Below are 16,105 nucleotides of genomic sequence, written 5' to 3'. Positions count from 1 at the left end.
TCAGAGATCCTCCTGTCTTCCAAGTACTGAGTGAATGGAAAAAAGAAATAAAAAGGAAAGGAAATGACTGCTTCTAGTTATGGAGTAGAACATTTATTATAGATAAAGGGGAGAGCATAGCCAGAGACAGGGATATCTAGGACAGTCCAGAGTGGACCTGACCCTGAGCCAGGCCATGTGGCAAAATGGGGAGGGAGAAGGGAGAGCTGGGGGATCAGGTACAAAAGAGAGCAAGTAACCAAAATGGTTGGATTATACAGGGACGAGCAGCCTAGCCCTTTGTGTTAGAGGGTTCAGGGGGCTGGGGGATAGATATGCCAACCAGGAGGGCCCCCCTAACCAGTTGGGAATGAAGTATGCAGGGAGGAGACTCTGGTGGCCAGGTTCTCTTTGATATGTTAATAGGCACCTCAGCCATTTGTTCCAGGTTTGAAACCTAACACTGAGTGTGCTGCTGCACCTGGCCTAGACTTTAATTTTTGAGATTGGTTCATCCTGTTGGGACATAGCAAAATTAATACTCTCAAGTATAGAATATTACTTTGGTAACTATAGATAATATTTATTTGCTTACAACAAGGGTTACATTATTTTGTTCCATTATACCTACATGTGAGTACACACAGTTTCTTGAAGAGCCTACATTTAATATAGATCTTTCTTTCCAAAGTCTGTACTCTGTAGCCACTGTTATAATTTGCATTGATGGATACTTAGGGCTAATTTATAATGGCTGCTGGAGATGAACATTCTGTACTAGGGAAGGAACACATGTTTAAATCACAGCCATACTTAAGAAGTATTTTGGGCTGGAGAGATGGCTCAGCGGTTAAGAGCACTGACTGCTCTTCCGAAGGTCCTGAGTTCAAATCCCAGCAACCACATGGTGGTTCACAACCACCTGTAATGAGATCTGATGCCCTCCTCTGGTGTGTCTGAAGACAACTACAGTGTACTTACATATAATAATAAATCTTTAAAAAAAAAAAGAAGTATTTTAAAACTATTTTTTTTAATATTTATTTATTATTATATGAAAGTACACTGTAGCTGTCTTTAGACACACCAGAAGAGAGTGTTAGACCTCATTAGGGATGGTTGTGAGCCACCATGTGGTTGCTGGGATTTGAACTCAGGACCTTTAGAAGAGCAGTCAGTGCTCCTACCTGCTGAGCCATCTCTCCAGCCCCCTTAAAACAATATTTTAAGAGTGCTTCCTGGGGCTGGAGAGACGGACGGCTCAGTGGTTAAGAGCATTGATTGCTCTTCACAAGAGGTCCTGAGTTCAGTTCCCAACAACCATATGGTGGCTCACAACCATCTTTAATGGGATCTGATGCCCTATTCTAGTGTGTCTGAAGACAGCTATAGTGTATGCATATACATACAGTAAATAATTCTTTTTTAAAAAAAAGTGCTTCCTGAATAGTTGTAATGATAGGAGTTTGGATCCCAGCACTCACATAACAAGTCAGATGTCTCACAAAAGCCTTTAACTCCAGGGATCTTATATTTTCTGGCCTCTGTACACACACCAGCACACTCATCTGCACATACACATGCACATACACACAGTCACTTGAACATGCACACATAAGTAAATAAAATAATTTGGGGTGGGACTTTGAGATTGGGTCTTTCCGGCTGTCCAGGAAGTTACTATGTAGACAAGGCCAACCCTTGCCTCCCAAGTGGTAGGCATAAAGACCTTGCCATTACACCCTGACTTTTTTTTTTTTAAGATCTGTCAATATTCAGCCTTTGTTCTCTTGTTCCTCCTTCTTGTTTACTTCTCGAAAGTTATTTCCTCTTGCTTGATGTGGTAATCACATGATTCAAGTTGAGTCACGAAATTCAAGTTGATTTGTAGCAGTTGGAGTCAAAATGTCTTGCTTTTTCTGATTCTCTTCTATGATAATTACATTGTGGACACTGTAATTTGTACAGGTTTTATAATTCAAGTGGAGTACCAGCAAAAGGATTCTCTGTATCTATAATGCTTTGTGCTTTGGTTATTAAGTTAATTGATTTTTATATTAGTAAATTACTACTTTAGAAGGCGTAGATATGATTTAGAGATTAAGGAGAATGTTTATAAAAGATTGCAGCTTTATTATTGTTCATTAATTTAGCAGCATTTCTCAAAGTAGGTGTTTAGCCTCTATCATTTCAACAGCATTTGTTGTTTCAAATAGTGATATTTATTTCTTTTTGAGACAGTTTCACTCTATGGCCAGGGCTAGTCAGGGTTCCTCAAGCTGATGTTCAACTGTCAATGATACTCCTTCCTTAGTTCCTAAGAGCTAGAATCACACTCCTGCCTGACTATGTAGCAGCTTGATTTGGTCTAATTCAAGTGGTAGGCTATTCTCAGAATTAAATTGTTCCTGTAGAAGTGCCGGTAATTTGAACTGGCCCTATAAAAAGGTCTGCATATTTTGGAACCTTTGCCTGTTTATTTTTCTCGGACCATTACCATATCCGTCTTGCCTACTCTCCTTTACCCCTTTTAAAATCAAGCATGTTCCTGTGTAAGCGAATAACTGTAAAACATTTATCAGCAGTGTTGTCTTACCACCCACTTGTGAAGAACACAAGTAATGGAAGTAAGTTAAACCCATTCCTGAGGACTTAGTGTAACATGTTAATTTGGATTATTGTAAAACAAAATTGAACCTACCTTGAGGTACATTAAAGCCTTATAGTTATCTGGATAGATATCAGGAGATAGTAAATAAGTAGTCCTACGAATGGTCAGCATAGGGTTCCTCACTTTCTTGCTCAGGTATCTACATAGAAGATGCCTTTCCAACAATACCACCATCACCCTGTTTCAGTCCCATACAAGCCTGCATCACCTACCTCAACATCTACACAGCATCTTACAAGCAACCATACCCTTGTTTTAAGGCTTAGCTCAAAAGCTATCCTCCCCACATTCCCCTTTTGCTTTATCTGGTCCCTTTGGTATTGATGGTGCTGTCTTTTGGTTTTTTCCAGACAGGGTTTCTCTGTGTAGCCCTGGCTGTCCTGGAACTCACTCTGTAGAGGCCGGCCTCTTCCTCCCAAGTGCTGGGATTAAAGGCATGCGCCACCACTGCCACCACTGCTGGGCTTGTTTTTCTTTAAAATACCAGCAGCCCTTCCCCCACTCTATTCTTTATTCAGCTGTGAACTGTGAAAAATGGTTGGATGGTGGGGTGAGGTGAGGGTCCTTGGCTTACTTCCATTTATTACACTATTTAATACAGCTAGAGTATGTGTATTCAGTGTTTGTTTGGGAGGGAAATGTTGAGACTGTCTCATATAGCCCAAGGATGGCCTTGAACTTCTAACTGCCTTCCTCTCCAAAGTGCTGGCTTTGTAGATGGTTGGACCACTGTAGCCAGGAAAAGCACATTGTTAGGAGACATACAACTGTGTTAATCACTATCCTTTGGAAAAATAGAATTCAGCTGTACTCCCTGGATGAGCAGAAATAAGGCACTGATTGGAAAGTAGTTTTGAATCTGAGGGGACTTATTCAGGGACAGTTTTTCCAAAGCTATAAAGAGTTTATCCCATTAGATAACAATTATGTTGTATTCACTTTGCTTTGAGGAGCAGGCTTTGGACTAGATTAGTAAATGAATTGTACCTATGATTGTGAATTCCCTCCTGGATGGATTGAAAGGACTAAGGTAGAATGTCCCTACTCAGGAGGAGGCATCTGTGCTGCCTTCCAAATGTTTCCAAGGACGTTTTCATTGGTAAGCAGATCTGTTGTAGACTTAGTACCCAATACTCAGAAAAAGCAACATTTTTTTTTTCATTCTTCTGGTGGGTGTTTCAACTTTAGTTGGTAAAGCTTTAGGATGGTTAGTATTCTAGTCACCACCCAGCTCTCAGTTTCTGTCTCGGAAACTGGGATAGTTTCTAGGTTATGTCCACACAAAAACCATAGTGCTTATCTTAAAGGGATTGTTTATTCGGGAGCCATTTTGAGTGACCATACTCGGGAACACAGATATACGTTACCCCAAAGTCCATGTTCTGATGTGGAAACAGTTTTATAATGTTTTTATAGTTCTATAGAACAGAAAAAGTCACAAATCAAGGCAATTTTAAAATACATTGATGAGTGCACTAGAGAGGCAAGGCACATCTTCTACAAGGGAGATGCCGTTTAGGCTGAAGGTAGTATCTGGTGGCATTTCTGTCTTTGAAGGTAGTAGAAGCTAGTTTTCTGCTAAGTCAATCGATTCTAATCAAAAGGCTTTTTATCTACTGTCACAAGATGCTAGTTCTGACTTGGGGCAAGGAACCATTGCTTTGGAGGGCCAGAACTTAGCTCAAGGTAATTAGCCTCTAGACCTGCAACATTCTAGTCTCTCCACAGTATTGAAATTCTTTTTTTATTTTATTTTATTTTATTATTATTATTATTTTTTTCCAGACAGGGTTTCTCTGTGTAGCCCTGGCTGTCCTGGAACTCACTCTGTAGACCAGGCTGGCCTCGAACTCAGAAATCTGCCTGTCTCTGCCTCCCAAGTGCTGGGATTAAAGGCGTGCGCCACCACCACCCGGCTGAAATTCTTATCAGCTAGTCTCTACAGACAGATTCCTGTCAAGCATTTTCATTCAGTTAGTATTAGAAATCTGTTAATTTCTCTGGCAAGACTCAATACTTGGCCAGTTTATCTTAGGTAGTACATCTCTTTATATTTATGCTTCTTATAAAAACCTTCTTTGTAAGTGAATAAGATTGTCAGTTCAATAGAGAACATTCAGACCTAAACCTATTCAGTAATTTATTCTGAAAGCTCTTCGTTAGGACTTTGACCAGTGAGAATGACTGAAGTAAATCAGTGGTGGCCATGATAATATGCAAATTACCTGCATTTAAAAGACTGAAAATTCAACATACTTCTATATTTAAATTCTACATCACAGATTTTTAGAGATTCATGGAAGGAACCGCAACTAATACTTAAATTATTAAGCTCATAATTTAATTTTCTAAAGTTTGTGTGTGTGTGTGTGTGTGTGTGTGTGTGTATACAGGTGCCCTCAGGGACTAGCTGAGGTTACAGGCAGTTGTGGCTGGCATGAGTGCTAGGACTCAAACTTGTGTCCTCTGGAAGAGCAGAAGACTTTCTTTTCTTTTTTTTTTTTTTTAAAGATTTATTTATTGTTATATGTAAGTACACTGTAGTTGTCTTCAGACGCACCAGAAGAGGGCGTCAGATCTCATTACAGATGGTTGTGAACCACCATGTGGTTGCTGGGATTTGAACTCAGAACCTTCGGAAGAGCAGTCAGTGCTCTTACCCGCTGAGGCTCTCTCCAGCCCCAGAAGACTTTCTTAACCACTGAGCTAAACAATGTTTTATTATTTTCCTTTGTCTAGTAAAATCTTTGGGGGGATTTAAAACAAAAAGTTTCTGTAGAAACTCAGGTTCCAAAACATATTGAGTCATCATGAATCCTAAGCCCTATGAAAAGAAATATCAGTTCAAGTCCCAAGCCTGCCCTCTGCAGTCTCAAGTTAAGTTGCATAATGTCGTGAACCTGTGTAGATGTGTACTGTGGTTCTATTACTCAGGCCTTTTGATGCATGGTCCTCATACTGCCTAAGACCTTGTCCTCTTGTCTGAGCCTCCCGGGTGCTGGGCATTTGTTCTTCTACCAAATATCCCTTTCCTTATAACCAGCTCTGAATTTATGGAGCTTTGAGGAAGGGCTAGGAATTTTAAGTCTTAAAATCAACTGTTTCAGTTTTACTTTTCCTGAGGAGGAGGTTAAGTACAAGAATAGCCACAACTTCTGAGTCACTGATGTAGAAAAGCTAATAAGGTGAGCGAAGTTCTCATAATTCAGAGTGGCTACTTAAGGGCTAATCTAGGTCCCTAGTTTATATAACTATGTCATCTGCCTACATCTGAATTCATTATTTAACTGCCACATTAAACCATTTTAGATTTTAAAGAGCCTTAGTGGGTGAAATTACTTGTCATGGAAGCCTGAAACCTGACATCTCTGGAACTCATAATGGAAAGAGAGAGCCAGCTCCTGAAAGTTGTTCTCTGACTTCCACACTCGCATTGTGGAGTACATGTACCTGTACACAAATAATATACCTGCATATCCACATCATCGTCATCAATATCACCTTCATCATCATCATCATCATCATCATCAATAATAAAATTTTAAAATTAAGATCCTAGAACACTAACCTACCCTACCAACCCATCTTTTGGGGGAGCAGCATTACACTGAAAGCTCACCTTAAGTCTCTCATTATCATTTGTTGTCATTCCTTATAGCCTAGTTTGCCACTTAGCAAGTGTACTCTGGTTATGTTAAACTGTTTCTTTCTACTTGAATATCTTTGACTGTAAAATTGAGCACAGTCCTATTTGGGTTGAGGCTGTTATTTTGGAAGAAATATAGTATCAGTTAAGTGACAGCTTAGGCCCTGATACACCAGCATTGGTTTTTATTGGAGTCAAGCAAGTATCTCCAATTACTCTGTGGTCATCCTCCTGTCTTACTGCCTTTGTTTGCTGCAGTTATTTGAACACCACCAAGTTCCTACTCTGTTTTATTTACCACTACATGGAGAGTGGGTATGTGTGCTGGGTTCTCTCTTTCCTATTCCTATAGCTGCTGCTTTTTTGTTTTAAGACTTAAAAATCTTTATTTTATGTGTGTGTGAATGCTTTGCTCACATGTATGTTGGTGCACCACATGTGTACCTAGTACCCTCTGAGATAAGAAGAGTGCAGTTGAACTGGAGTTATAGGTAGTTATGAGTAGGTGCTGGGAACTGTTAACCATTGAGCCATGTATCCATCTTACCCCAAATTTCAGTTCTCTATCCTTAGGATTTGAAAAATTTATATATATATATATATATATATATATATATATATATATATATATATATATATATATATTATTCAGGCTTTTCTGGAGGAATACAAATGGCAGTGAGTGGTGTGTGTGTGTTTATTAATATTAGAGTGGTTTACAGGCTGTAGTCCAGCTAGTCTTACCAGCTGTCTACCAATAGAAAGCCTAAGTAAGAATCCAGTAGTTGTTCAGTCCATGAGACTGTGTGACTCAGCTTGTCTTCAGTATATGCCAGAATCCTGAAAAAGTAGATTCTAATGTCAGTGAAGGAATGGACTTGCCAGTAAGTGCAAGCAGGCAAAGTGTACAAACTTCCTTTTTCCATGTCCTTTATATAGGCTACCACCACCAGAAGGTGTGGCCCGGATTAAAGGTGGACCTTCCCACTTTAAATAATTTAATTAAGGGAAAAAAAAAATCCTTCACAAGTGTACCCAGCCACTTGGATTTTAGTTAATACCTCTAATGTATGTATTAATGAAATATTCTAATATTACATGTATTTTAAAATCCATTAAAACATAAGGCTGGGAAGCTACTTGGGAAAGTATTTGCCTTGCAAGCATGAGAATATGCAAATCCACATGAAAAACTGAGTGTGATGTGCACACTTGTGATCCTTCTCATGGGAGAAGGAGATATGTAGATCTGGAGGTCACTGGCCAGCCAGTGTAGCTTATTCAGTGAACCTTGGGTCTCAATGAGAGACCCTGTCTTAAAAAACAAGGTGAGCAGATACTGAAGAATGACACCCAAGGTTGACCTGCCTCCCTTCCCCCCTCATTCTCTGTCTCTCTGTCTCTCTCCCTTCTTCCTTCCCTCCCTCGCTCCTGTACTTTTAAAAAAAAGTTGTTTGTGGAAATTGGGTGCGCTGTCTCCTCCTGTGTGCTCAGGTTGGCCTTTGGTAGGTTTTTCTGCTTCAGCTTCCCAAACATTCTCCCACTTGTCTTTGCATATAACTCATTCTCAGTAGTTGTCAACCTTCCTAATGCTGCAATCCTTTAATATAGGTTGGTGGCACTTAACCATACAATTATTTTGTTGCTACTTCATTGCTATCATTTTGCTAGTTATAAGTTGTAATGTATATATTTGATATGCAGAATATTTGGTATGTGATCCCCAGAGGGGTCACGACCCATAGATTGAGAAACACTGCTCTAAGTAATTCTTTAGATCTGCCTTAAAACCTACATTTGTTTGACTTAGATATTTTTCTGTACTACTGTATTCTGAACTACCTGAGATTAGATATGAAAGTCTTTTATTTTTTTTATGTCTTACAACAGTGCCTAGTATAATTTGGGGGACATTATTATTGAACATGTAAGAGATCAGTATTGGCTCGGGATCCTCAAGACCAAGTTCTCAGCACAAAGGAAATTTATTTACTCCAGAGGAACAGAGGGCGGGAAATAAGAGACAAAGACAGGAGATACAGAATGAGGAAGACGGGGAAAGGGTATTTGTGTCAGAGGGACAAAGGACTACCTCTGGATAGAGAGGAGACAGACATGGTCCTTAGGAAAATTATGGTATATAAAGGTAAAGGGGAAACCCTGCATTAGGATGAGGTGTTTACTTTTAATTGTTTTTGTTAATTAGGGGCTTTTAATTACTGGACCTCAATACTTTGATAGCTGGACCTTGTTTGTCAGTTTCAGGAGGAAGAAGTAGCCAAATAAGGGAATAGGCCTTCGTGGCCAGCTTTCGGAATGTAATCTAATGGTTTTTAGCAAGGTAGAGGGAATCTGGAAGAAGGGCAAGGTTTGTCAGAGCCATGCCTGTCATGCTCCAGCTGGACAGAGTTACTTCAAAATATATATTGGTTAATTCCATTTTGAGGATCATTTCACTGACGGCTAGAAAGATGGAAGAACATTCTCAACTATATTCTGCCTTAGTTATTCTGGGGTTTGTGTCCTGTGCTGTTCTTTTAGGATTAAAGATAATCAAGTGTGTCTACATTCACAGTTTAGAGGAAGTAGGTGGGTTGTTTGTTTGTTTGATTGTTTGTTTTTGGTTTTTCGAGACAGGGTTTCTCTGTACAGCCCTGGCTGTCCTGGAACTCACTCTGTAGACCAGGCTGGCCTCGAACTCAGAAATCCACCTGCCTCTGCCTCCCAAGTGCTGGGATTAAAGGCGTGCGCCACCACTGCTCGGCAGAAATGGGTGTTCTTAAGCTTGTAAATCATAAAGAGAAAGACCAAATCCATAATTGTACAATTAAAGCAAGCATAATTTAATACTGGCCAGGTCCATACCCAGGGTTCCCAGAGAATGGTGTTGAATTACCTCAGTCAGGTACTCATAAAGGCAAAACCCACAGGCAGCATACTTCTCTGTCTTAGTCTAGCTTGGGGCAAGTATGCATCCTGATGTACTTTCTGCTTAGGTGTCTCCTGCCTACCTGTGATCAAGCACATTCTGTGCAGTTGGAACAACAAACCTTGTTAATTGAAGTGAAAACGTCTGACTTGTTACCTTACATGTACAGCCTCCAGCATACCAGGAAGCCAGCTGTCCTTGGGCAAGTGGGGCTTCCAGGTCTCAGTCGTTACAGTATTTGGTGGTGATTTGATTGTGGAATTAGCACATTCTGAGAAACAAACCAGCAGTAGCACCACACTTTTAACCTGCTATTTCCTCTCAATCGTTCTCTAGTTGATTCTCATTGGCAGTCATGTGCTGCCAAGCCTCACCACCTGAATTTGATTCTTAGAATACACAAGATGGAAAGAAAACCAGTTCCCACAAGTTGTGCTCTGACGTGGGAATATGCATGTCCAGGCGTCCACACATGTAGGTGTATGTATGTATGTGTGTGTGTGTGTGTGTGTGTGTGTGTCTGTGCACGTGTGGAAAAAACAAAAAAATAAGCTCTGGCTTCTAAAGTTGCAGTTCTTCTGTGTTCCATTATGTCATAAATAATCAGAAATTATTAATGCAATATGAAAATACAGTTATGTGGTTGTCAGTAGATTGGCTCTTTTACTAGTAGAAGTATTGAGGATCTCATTTACCATTTCCTCCACAAGGATATTTGTTCTCTTGTGTGGCTATGCAGGTTGTTTGATCAGACTGCTCCAGACTTTGATCAAGAGGTTAGGTTCAGGATCTGCTTCCTGTGTCTTCTCTGTGCTGACAGAGCCTGGACACACTTTTCAATAGGAGACAAGAATACTAGAATACAGTGTTAACCCCACAAATGTGAGGAGACATGCATACCACTGACCCAAATCATAGCCGAATTAATTAAAGTAAGCTCTTTTTATTCATGTACACAGACTGTCTTTCTTTAAGGTGGAGTTCAAGAGATCATGGACCATGGGGAAGACAAGGGTTTTTATAGTTCAGGAGCAGGGAATTTCCAAATGGGGGATTTGAAAAGCAAATAGGTGGGGTTACAGAAGCAGAACATAAGCATTGCAACTTGGTTATAACAACCTCCTGAAACAAAGATCTGCTTGCAGTGGGGTCTTAATAGCCTCCTGAAGCAAAGATGTAATTGCCATTTCCTGGAACAGGCAGTACAGAACCATTGGTAGTTAAGGTTACAGGTAGGGCATAGCTCAATCCCTGAGAGACAGATTTAATCATAAACAAGAATGACTCTAGTTTGTCTTTGCTGTAAGACGGCTTTCAACCGTAAGACCTAGTCACTGCAGGACTTGGCACATCCTCTCCCATTGAGGCCAGGAAAGGCTGCCCAGTTAGGGGAATGGAATTCATAGGCAGGCAACAGGTTCAGGGACAGCCTCCTCTCCAGTTGTTGGGGAACCTACAAGTTGTATACCTGCTGCATATGAGGGGGGGCATAGATCTAGCCTATTCTCAATCTTTGATTGGTGATTTAGTCTTTGGGGGCAACCCCACCCCCACCCCAAGGGCAGGGGTTCAGGTTAGTTGACTTTGTTGGTCTATGGAGTCCCTATGGGTCTGAAATAGGATTTCAGTATATAGCCCTGACTGGCCTGGAATTTACTATAAAGACCAGGCTAGCCTCAAACTCAGAGAGATTCTCTTGCCTCTGCTGAGATTGAAGCTGTGTGCCACCATCCCTGGTAATTTTTGTTTGTTTGTTTGATTTATTGTTTTTTAATTTTTTTAAAGATTTATTATTTATTATATGTAAGTACACTGTAGCTGTCTTTAGACATCTCAAAAGAAGGCATCAGATCTCATTATGGGTGCTTGTAAGCCACCATGTGGTTGCTAGGATTTGAACTCAGGACTTTTGGAAGAGCAGTCAGTGCTCTTAACCGCTGAGCCATCTCTCTAGCCCTGTTTTTTTAATTTTTAAATTACATTTTACTTGTTTATTTCATGTGCCTGTGAGGAAGATGGGTGTGTGCCACCTCACTCCTATGGAAGTCAGAGGACAACTAGGGGGGGCATCGGAATCAAACTCAGGTTTTTAGACTTCACACCTTTTCACTCTGAACAATCTCAGCAGGCCACAAATACTCTTAATCTGAAATGTATTTGAATAGAAAGATTATGACATTGCTTGTGTATAAGTTAAAAGGGATTAGTATAGAACACTATACAAATAAGAACAAATTTTTTATTTAAGATTTATTTATTTATTGTATATGAGTACACTGTCACTGTCTTCAGACACCAGAAGAGGGCATCAGATCCCATTACAGATGGTTGTGAGCCACCATGTGATTGCTGGGAATTGAACTCAGGACCTTTGGAAGAGCAGCCAGTACTCTTAACCTCTGAGCCATCTCTGCAGCCCAAGAACAAATTCTTGTTAATAAATTCTTGTTAAAAGTTTTAAGTTAGCCGGGCGGTGGTGACACACACCTTTAATCCCAGCACTTGGGAGGCAGAGGCAGGCAGATTTCTGAGTTCGAAGCCAGCCTGGTCTACAGAGTGAGTTCCAGGACAGCCAGGGCTACACAGAGGAACCCTGTCTCGAAAAACCAAACCAAAAAAAAAAAAAAAAAAAAAAAAAAAAAAAAAAGTTTTAAATTAACACTTGAAATTGAGTGGTTAAAAACAAAGTTAAACTCGATTAACTCAATGATTATGGGACTCAAAGGCATTAAAGTATTTGTTCTTATTGAAACAAGTAAGTAAAAAGTTCATAGTAGTGTAGTATAGTCTAATCATTACCCAACAGCCTAATAAGGTCCATTTTAAATAGATTTTATAAATAACTATGAATGTTGATTCCTATTAAATTCTGAATTGAATTTATAGTTCAGTAGAAGTATTTTTCTTCTTAATACTTTATGTAATTCCTTGACTTGTTAATAATTCCTTTCTAAATTAAAAAATATTAGTTATGTGTGTGTGCATGCAAGTGAGCATACGTCAGAGCACACTCCTGGAAGTCAGAAGACAGCTTTTGGAGTTAGTTCTAGCCTTGTACCATGGGGTTTCCAGGGATGGAATTTATAATGTCTGATTTCTTTCTTTTTATTAGAAACAAAGAAAGTAGGAAACACAGGAACAAAGCAAAGCATCTGAACAAGCCAGTTACTTTTTGCAAAAAGGGTGTAGCATTGTCCAAGCCAGGTTAGCACAAACATGGTGGGCAGGAAGTTCACTTACTTCTTATTCTAATTCTGGTGCGGACTTCGCCTTCCCCACTAGCTTTGGTTCAACCTCATAGTCTTTCCGATTGGCTAGTTTTAAAAGGATAGGGTCAGCTGCTAATCCATCTGGAATATAGAGGAAGGGGACCAATGCTTTCTATGAACAAAAGTTTTAGCATGTTGGGAAGATTAAAAGAATTGTGTAAAAGTTTTAAAGATGGGGAATTTGACATTTCTCACTGGGCTAGAGGTTTTATCCCTTCAAGCCATCTTGCCAGCCCAACATTCTAATTCTCAACACTAAAGACATAAGAAATTTGAAAAATAGGTGTTTGTACAGATGGCTTATTAAGAGCCAGCTCCCAGCACCCACACATCTGGCAGTTAACAACCACCAGTAATGTTAGTTCTTTTGGCCTCCTTGGCCACATGAGTGATAGACAAGGAGACAAATGCATAAGATAAATAAATCTGGAAGGAAGGAGGGAGGGAGGGGGAGGGGGGAGGGAGAGAGAGAGAGATTTGAGCCAGGCTTGTTGGTGCACACTTTTAATCCCAGCACTAGGAAGCATAGGTAGGCGGATGTATGTGAGTTCGAGACCAACCTAATCTACAGATAGAGTTCCAGGATAGCTAGGGCTACACAGAGAAACCCTGTCTGGAAAAACCAAAAGAAAAGAAAGAAATGTGGAAAAATAGTACATGAAAGTTCAGTGTACACATCATAGAGCTTTTTCTTATAGTAACATTAAATTTCTTTTTTGTTTTGATTTTGCTGTCCTGGATCCCACTCTAGACCAGGCTGGCCTTGAACTCAGAAGATCCCCTGCCTCTACCTCCCAAGAGCTAGGACTAAAGGCAGGTACCACTGCTACCTGGCCAAATTTGTTTTTCTTTTAAACTCATGTTTAGTGTTTACTTTTATGTGAAAGCTGTTTCATTTTCCAAAGAACTTTGCCATGTGTGATTTCCTCTTCCTCATAGCAGTAACTAGCTGGTAACTATACTTACGGACAGACTGCTCTATTTTGTCAGGTAGTAATTATAGATTTATTTTTACTTCATTTTCAGCTGTACCGCTTCACAGTGAATTTTGTTTCACTTTAGAAATGTGGCCTACTGAGACATGGACAACAAATAAACTGGCCTTTCTCAGTAGCTTAGCTGGTAGAGAGTCCTCACTTTCAGGACTGTTACGGCAGCATCCTGACCAAGAGTTTTACTTCCCCTACTCCAAGCAAACGTAGTGGGTAAACTAAGCCAATGGATTTTGAACTCAAACCATGCAGGTTCAAATTCTGGCCCTGTCACTTATGTGACTAGGCTTCCTAGCCTCACCATTGCTAGTTCTGCAGTTAAAAAAAAAAGTTAAGAGTGGTGGGACATGCCTTTAAATCCATCACGCTGACAGAGGCAGGCATGTCTTTTGAGTTTCTGGCTAGTCAGAACTACATACGGAGTGAGATCCTGTTCCCTCCCCTCCAATGAGACAGACAGAGACACACACACAGAGAGAGAGAGAGGGGGGGGGGAGGAGAGAGATTTATAATAATAAAATGGCAAAAATAAAAATTAAAGCTACTTTAGTTTTTTTTAAAAGGGAACTCAAGAATGAAGTCATTAAATATAACTAAGTGCATTTTAAGTGGAGGTAACTTGTATTTCCCAAGCTATCTATCGCAAATTCTAGTCTAAGAGTCAAAGATCAGGGGTAAGTACAAAGATATTGGGTATCATTGGATCTAAACCACAAGTAAGTTCCTTTGGAAAACCTGTGGCAGTCATTCTTTGTTATCAGAGCATTCATGGGCAGTCCTTTTGTGCCTTCTTTACCCCTTTCCCTTTTAAATTATTGCTTTCTGTGTAGTTTTTCTAGGCCAAATGCAGCTAACAAAGGAAGAGATCAGGGGTAAGATGGAGAGAGAGCAAAACTAGAGTGAGATGTAAGGAAGGCATAGCAGTGTCCTGTGGAGCTCCTGGCCAGGCCAGGCTGGCATGGCTGAGATTGGAGGCTTATAGGGCATTTCAGGGCAGCTGCCTGGACAGGAAACAACAGGATTCCTCCTGGAACAATCTCATATTTTTGTTTTACTTTTTTATTTATTTACTTATTTTTATTTAATTTTTATTCAATTTTGTTTTGTTTTTGGCTTTATTGTTATTTAAAACTGTATGTATAGGTGGGTGTATATGAGTGTAGGTCCCTGTGGAGGTCCAGGCAGTTATTAGACACCAACATGGGTGCTGGGAACTTCACTTAGACCTCTGTAGGAGCAGCATGCACTCGTAACTACTAAGCCGTGGTTCTTCCCAGAATCCTGAATTTTTATCTTAATTAATTAATTTTGTGGAACAAGATCTCTCACATTAAACCCAGTCTGGCCTTAAATTCACAACATGACTCAGGCTGACTTCGAACTAACACCGACCTTCCTATCTCAGACTCCCAAGTACAGGAGCACAAACCCAAACTGCTGTATTCAGCTACTTTTATTTTTCTTGAGACAGGGTCTTGCTATATAGCCCAGAGTCACCTCCAATTCACACTCCTCCTGCCCTAGTTTCAAAATGCCCTAAATTAGTTTTTAAACCATTGTTGGACCTCCTGTGTACTCTGATAAGCCTAGGACATTTCTGTTTGCTTGCTTTGGTTTTGAGGGAGGTGGTTCTGAGTAGAGTCTCACTGTGTAGCTCAAGCTGGCCTCAAAATTGTGGCTCTCCTCTTGTTTTAGCCTCCCAAGTGCTAGGAGTGATCCACCATACCCAGCTCAGAAACCCTGGATTGTATATGAACATCTAAATTCTCAATTGTGAAAAAAACCCATATTGATCCTCAGTGTGAGGGTCAACACACCTGACTCTAGCTGGTCCTCTAGTTTCTTTTTTTAATTAATTTTGCTTTTATATGTTTTGTGATTTGTGTGCATGTATGTCTGTGCACCACATGCGTGCAGTACTTATGGAATCCAGAAAAGGACATTGATCTGGAGTTACAAATGGTTGTGGGCAACCAAGTGAGTGCTAGAAATTGAGCCCAGGTCTTTGAGAAGAGCAGCCTGTGCTCTTAACTTTGGAGCCATCTCTCCAGACTTTCCTCTTTAGCATTCAAAATTAGAAAATGTCATATTTTTTTAATAATAAAAGAGTACTAATGTTGCTGTTACATTATTGTATTAGTATATTTACCCATTTCCACGTCATACTTTTGATAGAGAAGGGATTTCTCATATGTAACTTTTTGCTAAATTTGCCCTCAGAGATCTGGAAGGTATGTCAGCTTCAGTTTGTTCCTTGTGCTGAAAAGACATTTGATTAAATATTCAGATTCTGGTTTTAACTTTGTTTTTGTGATGTTTGAAAACTTGATGGGTTGGTTATTTTAGTGTTTGTTTGGTTTTTTTAAACATTTATTTTCTTTCTTCTAGCCCGAGAACGAGATTTCTTCAGACTGCAATCATGTAAGTATGGTTTTTTAGTGATTTGCCATATGTGCTTTATAAATACGATGACAGACTTTGGGATGCTCTTTCATTTTTTTTCTGGAAGCTTTATATTTTCTCTGATGCTACTAGTTTTAAGTGGATAATAAGCCTTGTTTAAGGAACTTTATTTGTTTTGTTTTGTTGGTTTTTTTTTTTTTTTTTTTTTTTTTTTTT

The 16,105-nt window shown here is 39.8% G+C and overlaps 1 protein-coding gene across 1 annotated transcript in view; it reads left to right on the top strand.

Moving 5' to 3' along the window:
* Glg1 (golgi glycoprotein 1) overlaps nt 1-16,105 on the top strand; it is a 104,620-nt gene that overhangs the window by 38,610 nt on the left and 49,905 nt on the right. The window contains exon 2 of the mRNA XM_031341453.1: nt 15,875-15,907. Within this exon, the coding sequence (XP_031197313.1) occupies nt 15,875-15,907 (33 nt within the window). The remainder of the gene's footprint in view (nt 1-15,874; nt 15,908-16,105) is intronic.

Source organism: Mastomys coucha, unplaced genomic scaffold, assembly GCF_008632895.1.
Source record: "Mastomys coucha isolate ucsf_1 unplaced genomic scaffold, UCSF_Mcou_1 pScaffold22, whole genome shotgun sequence".
Classification (NCBI taxonomy): domain Eukaryota; kingdom Metazoa; phylum Chordata; class Mammalia; order Rodentia; family Muridae; genus Mastomys; species Mastomys coucha.
This window is presented reverse-complemented; position numbering and strand designations above follow the sequence as displayed.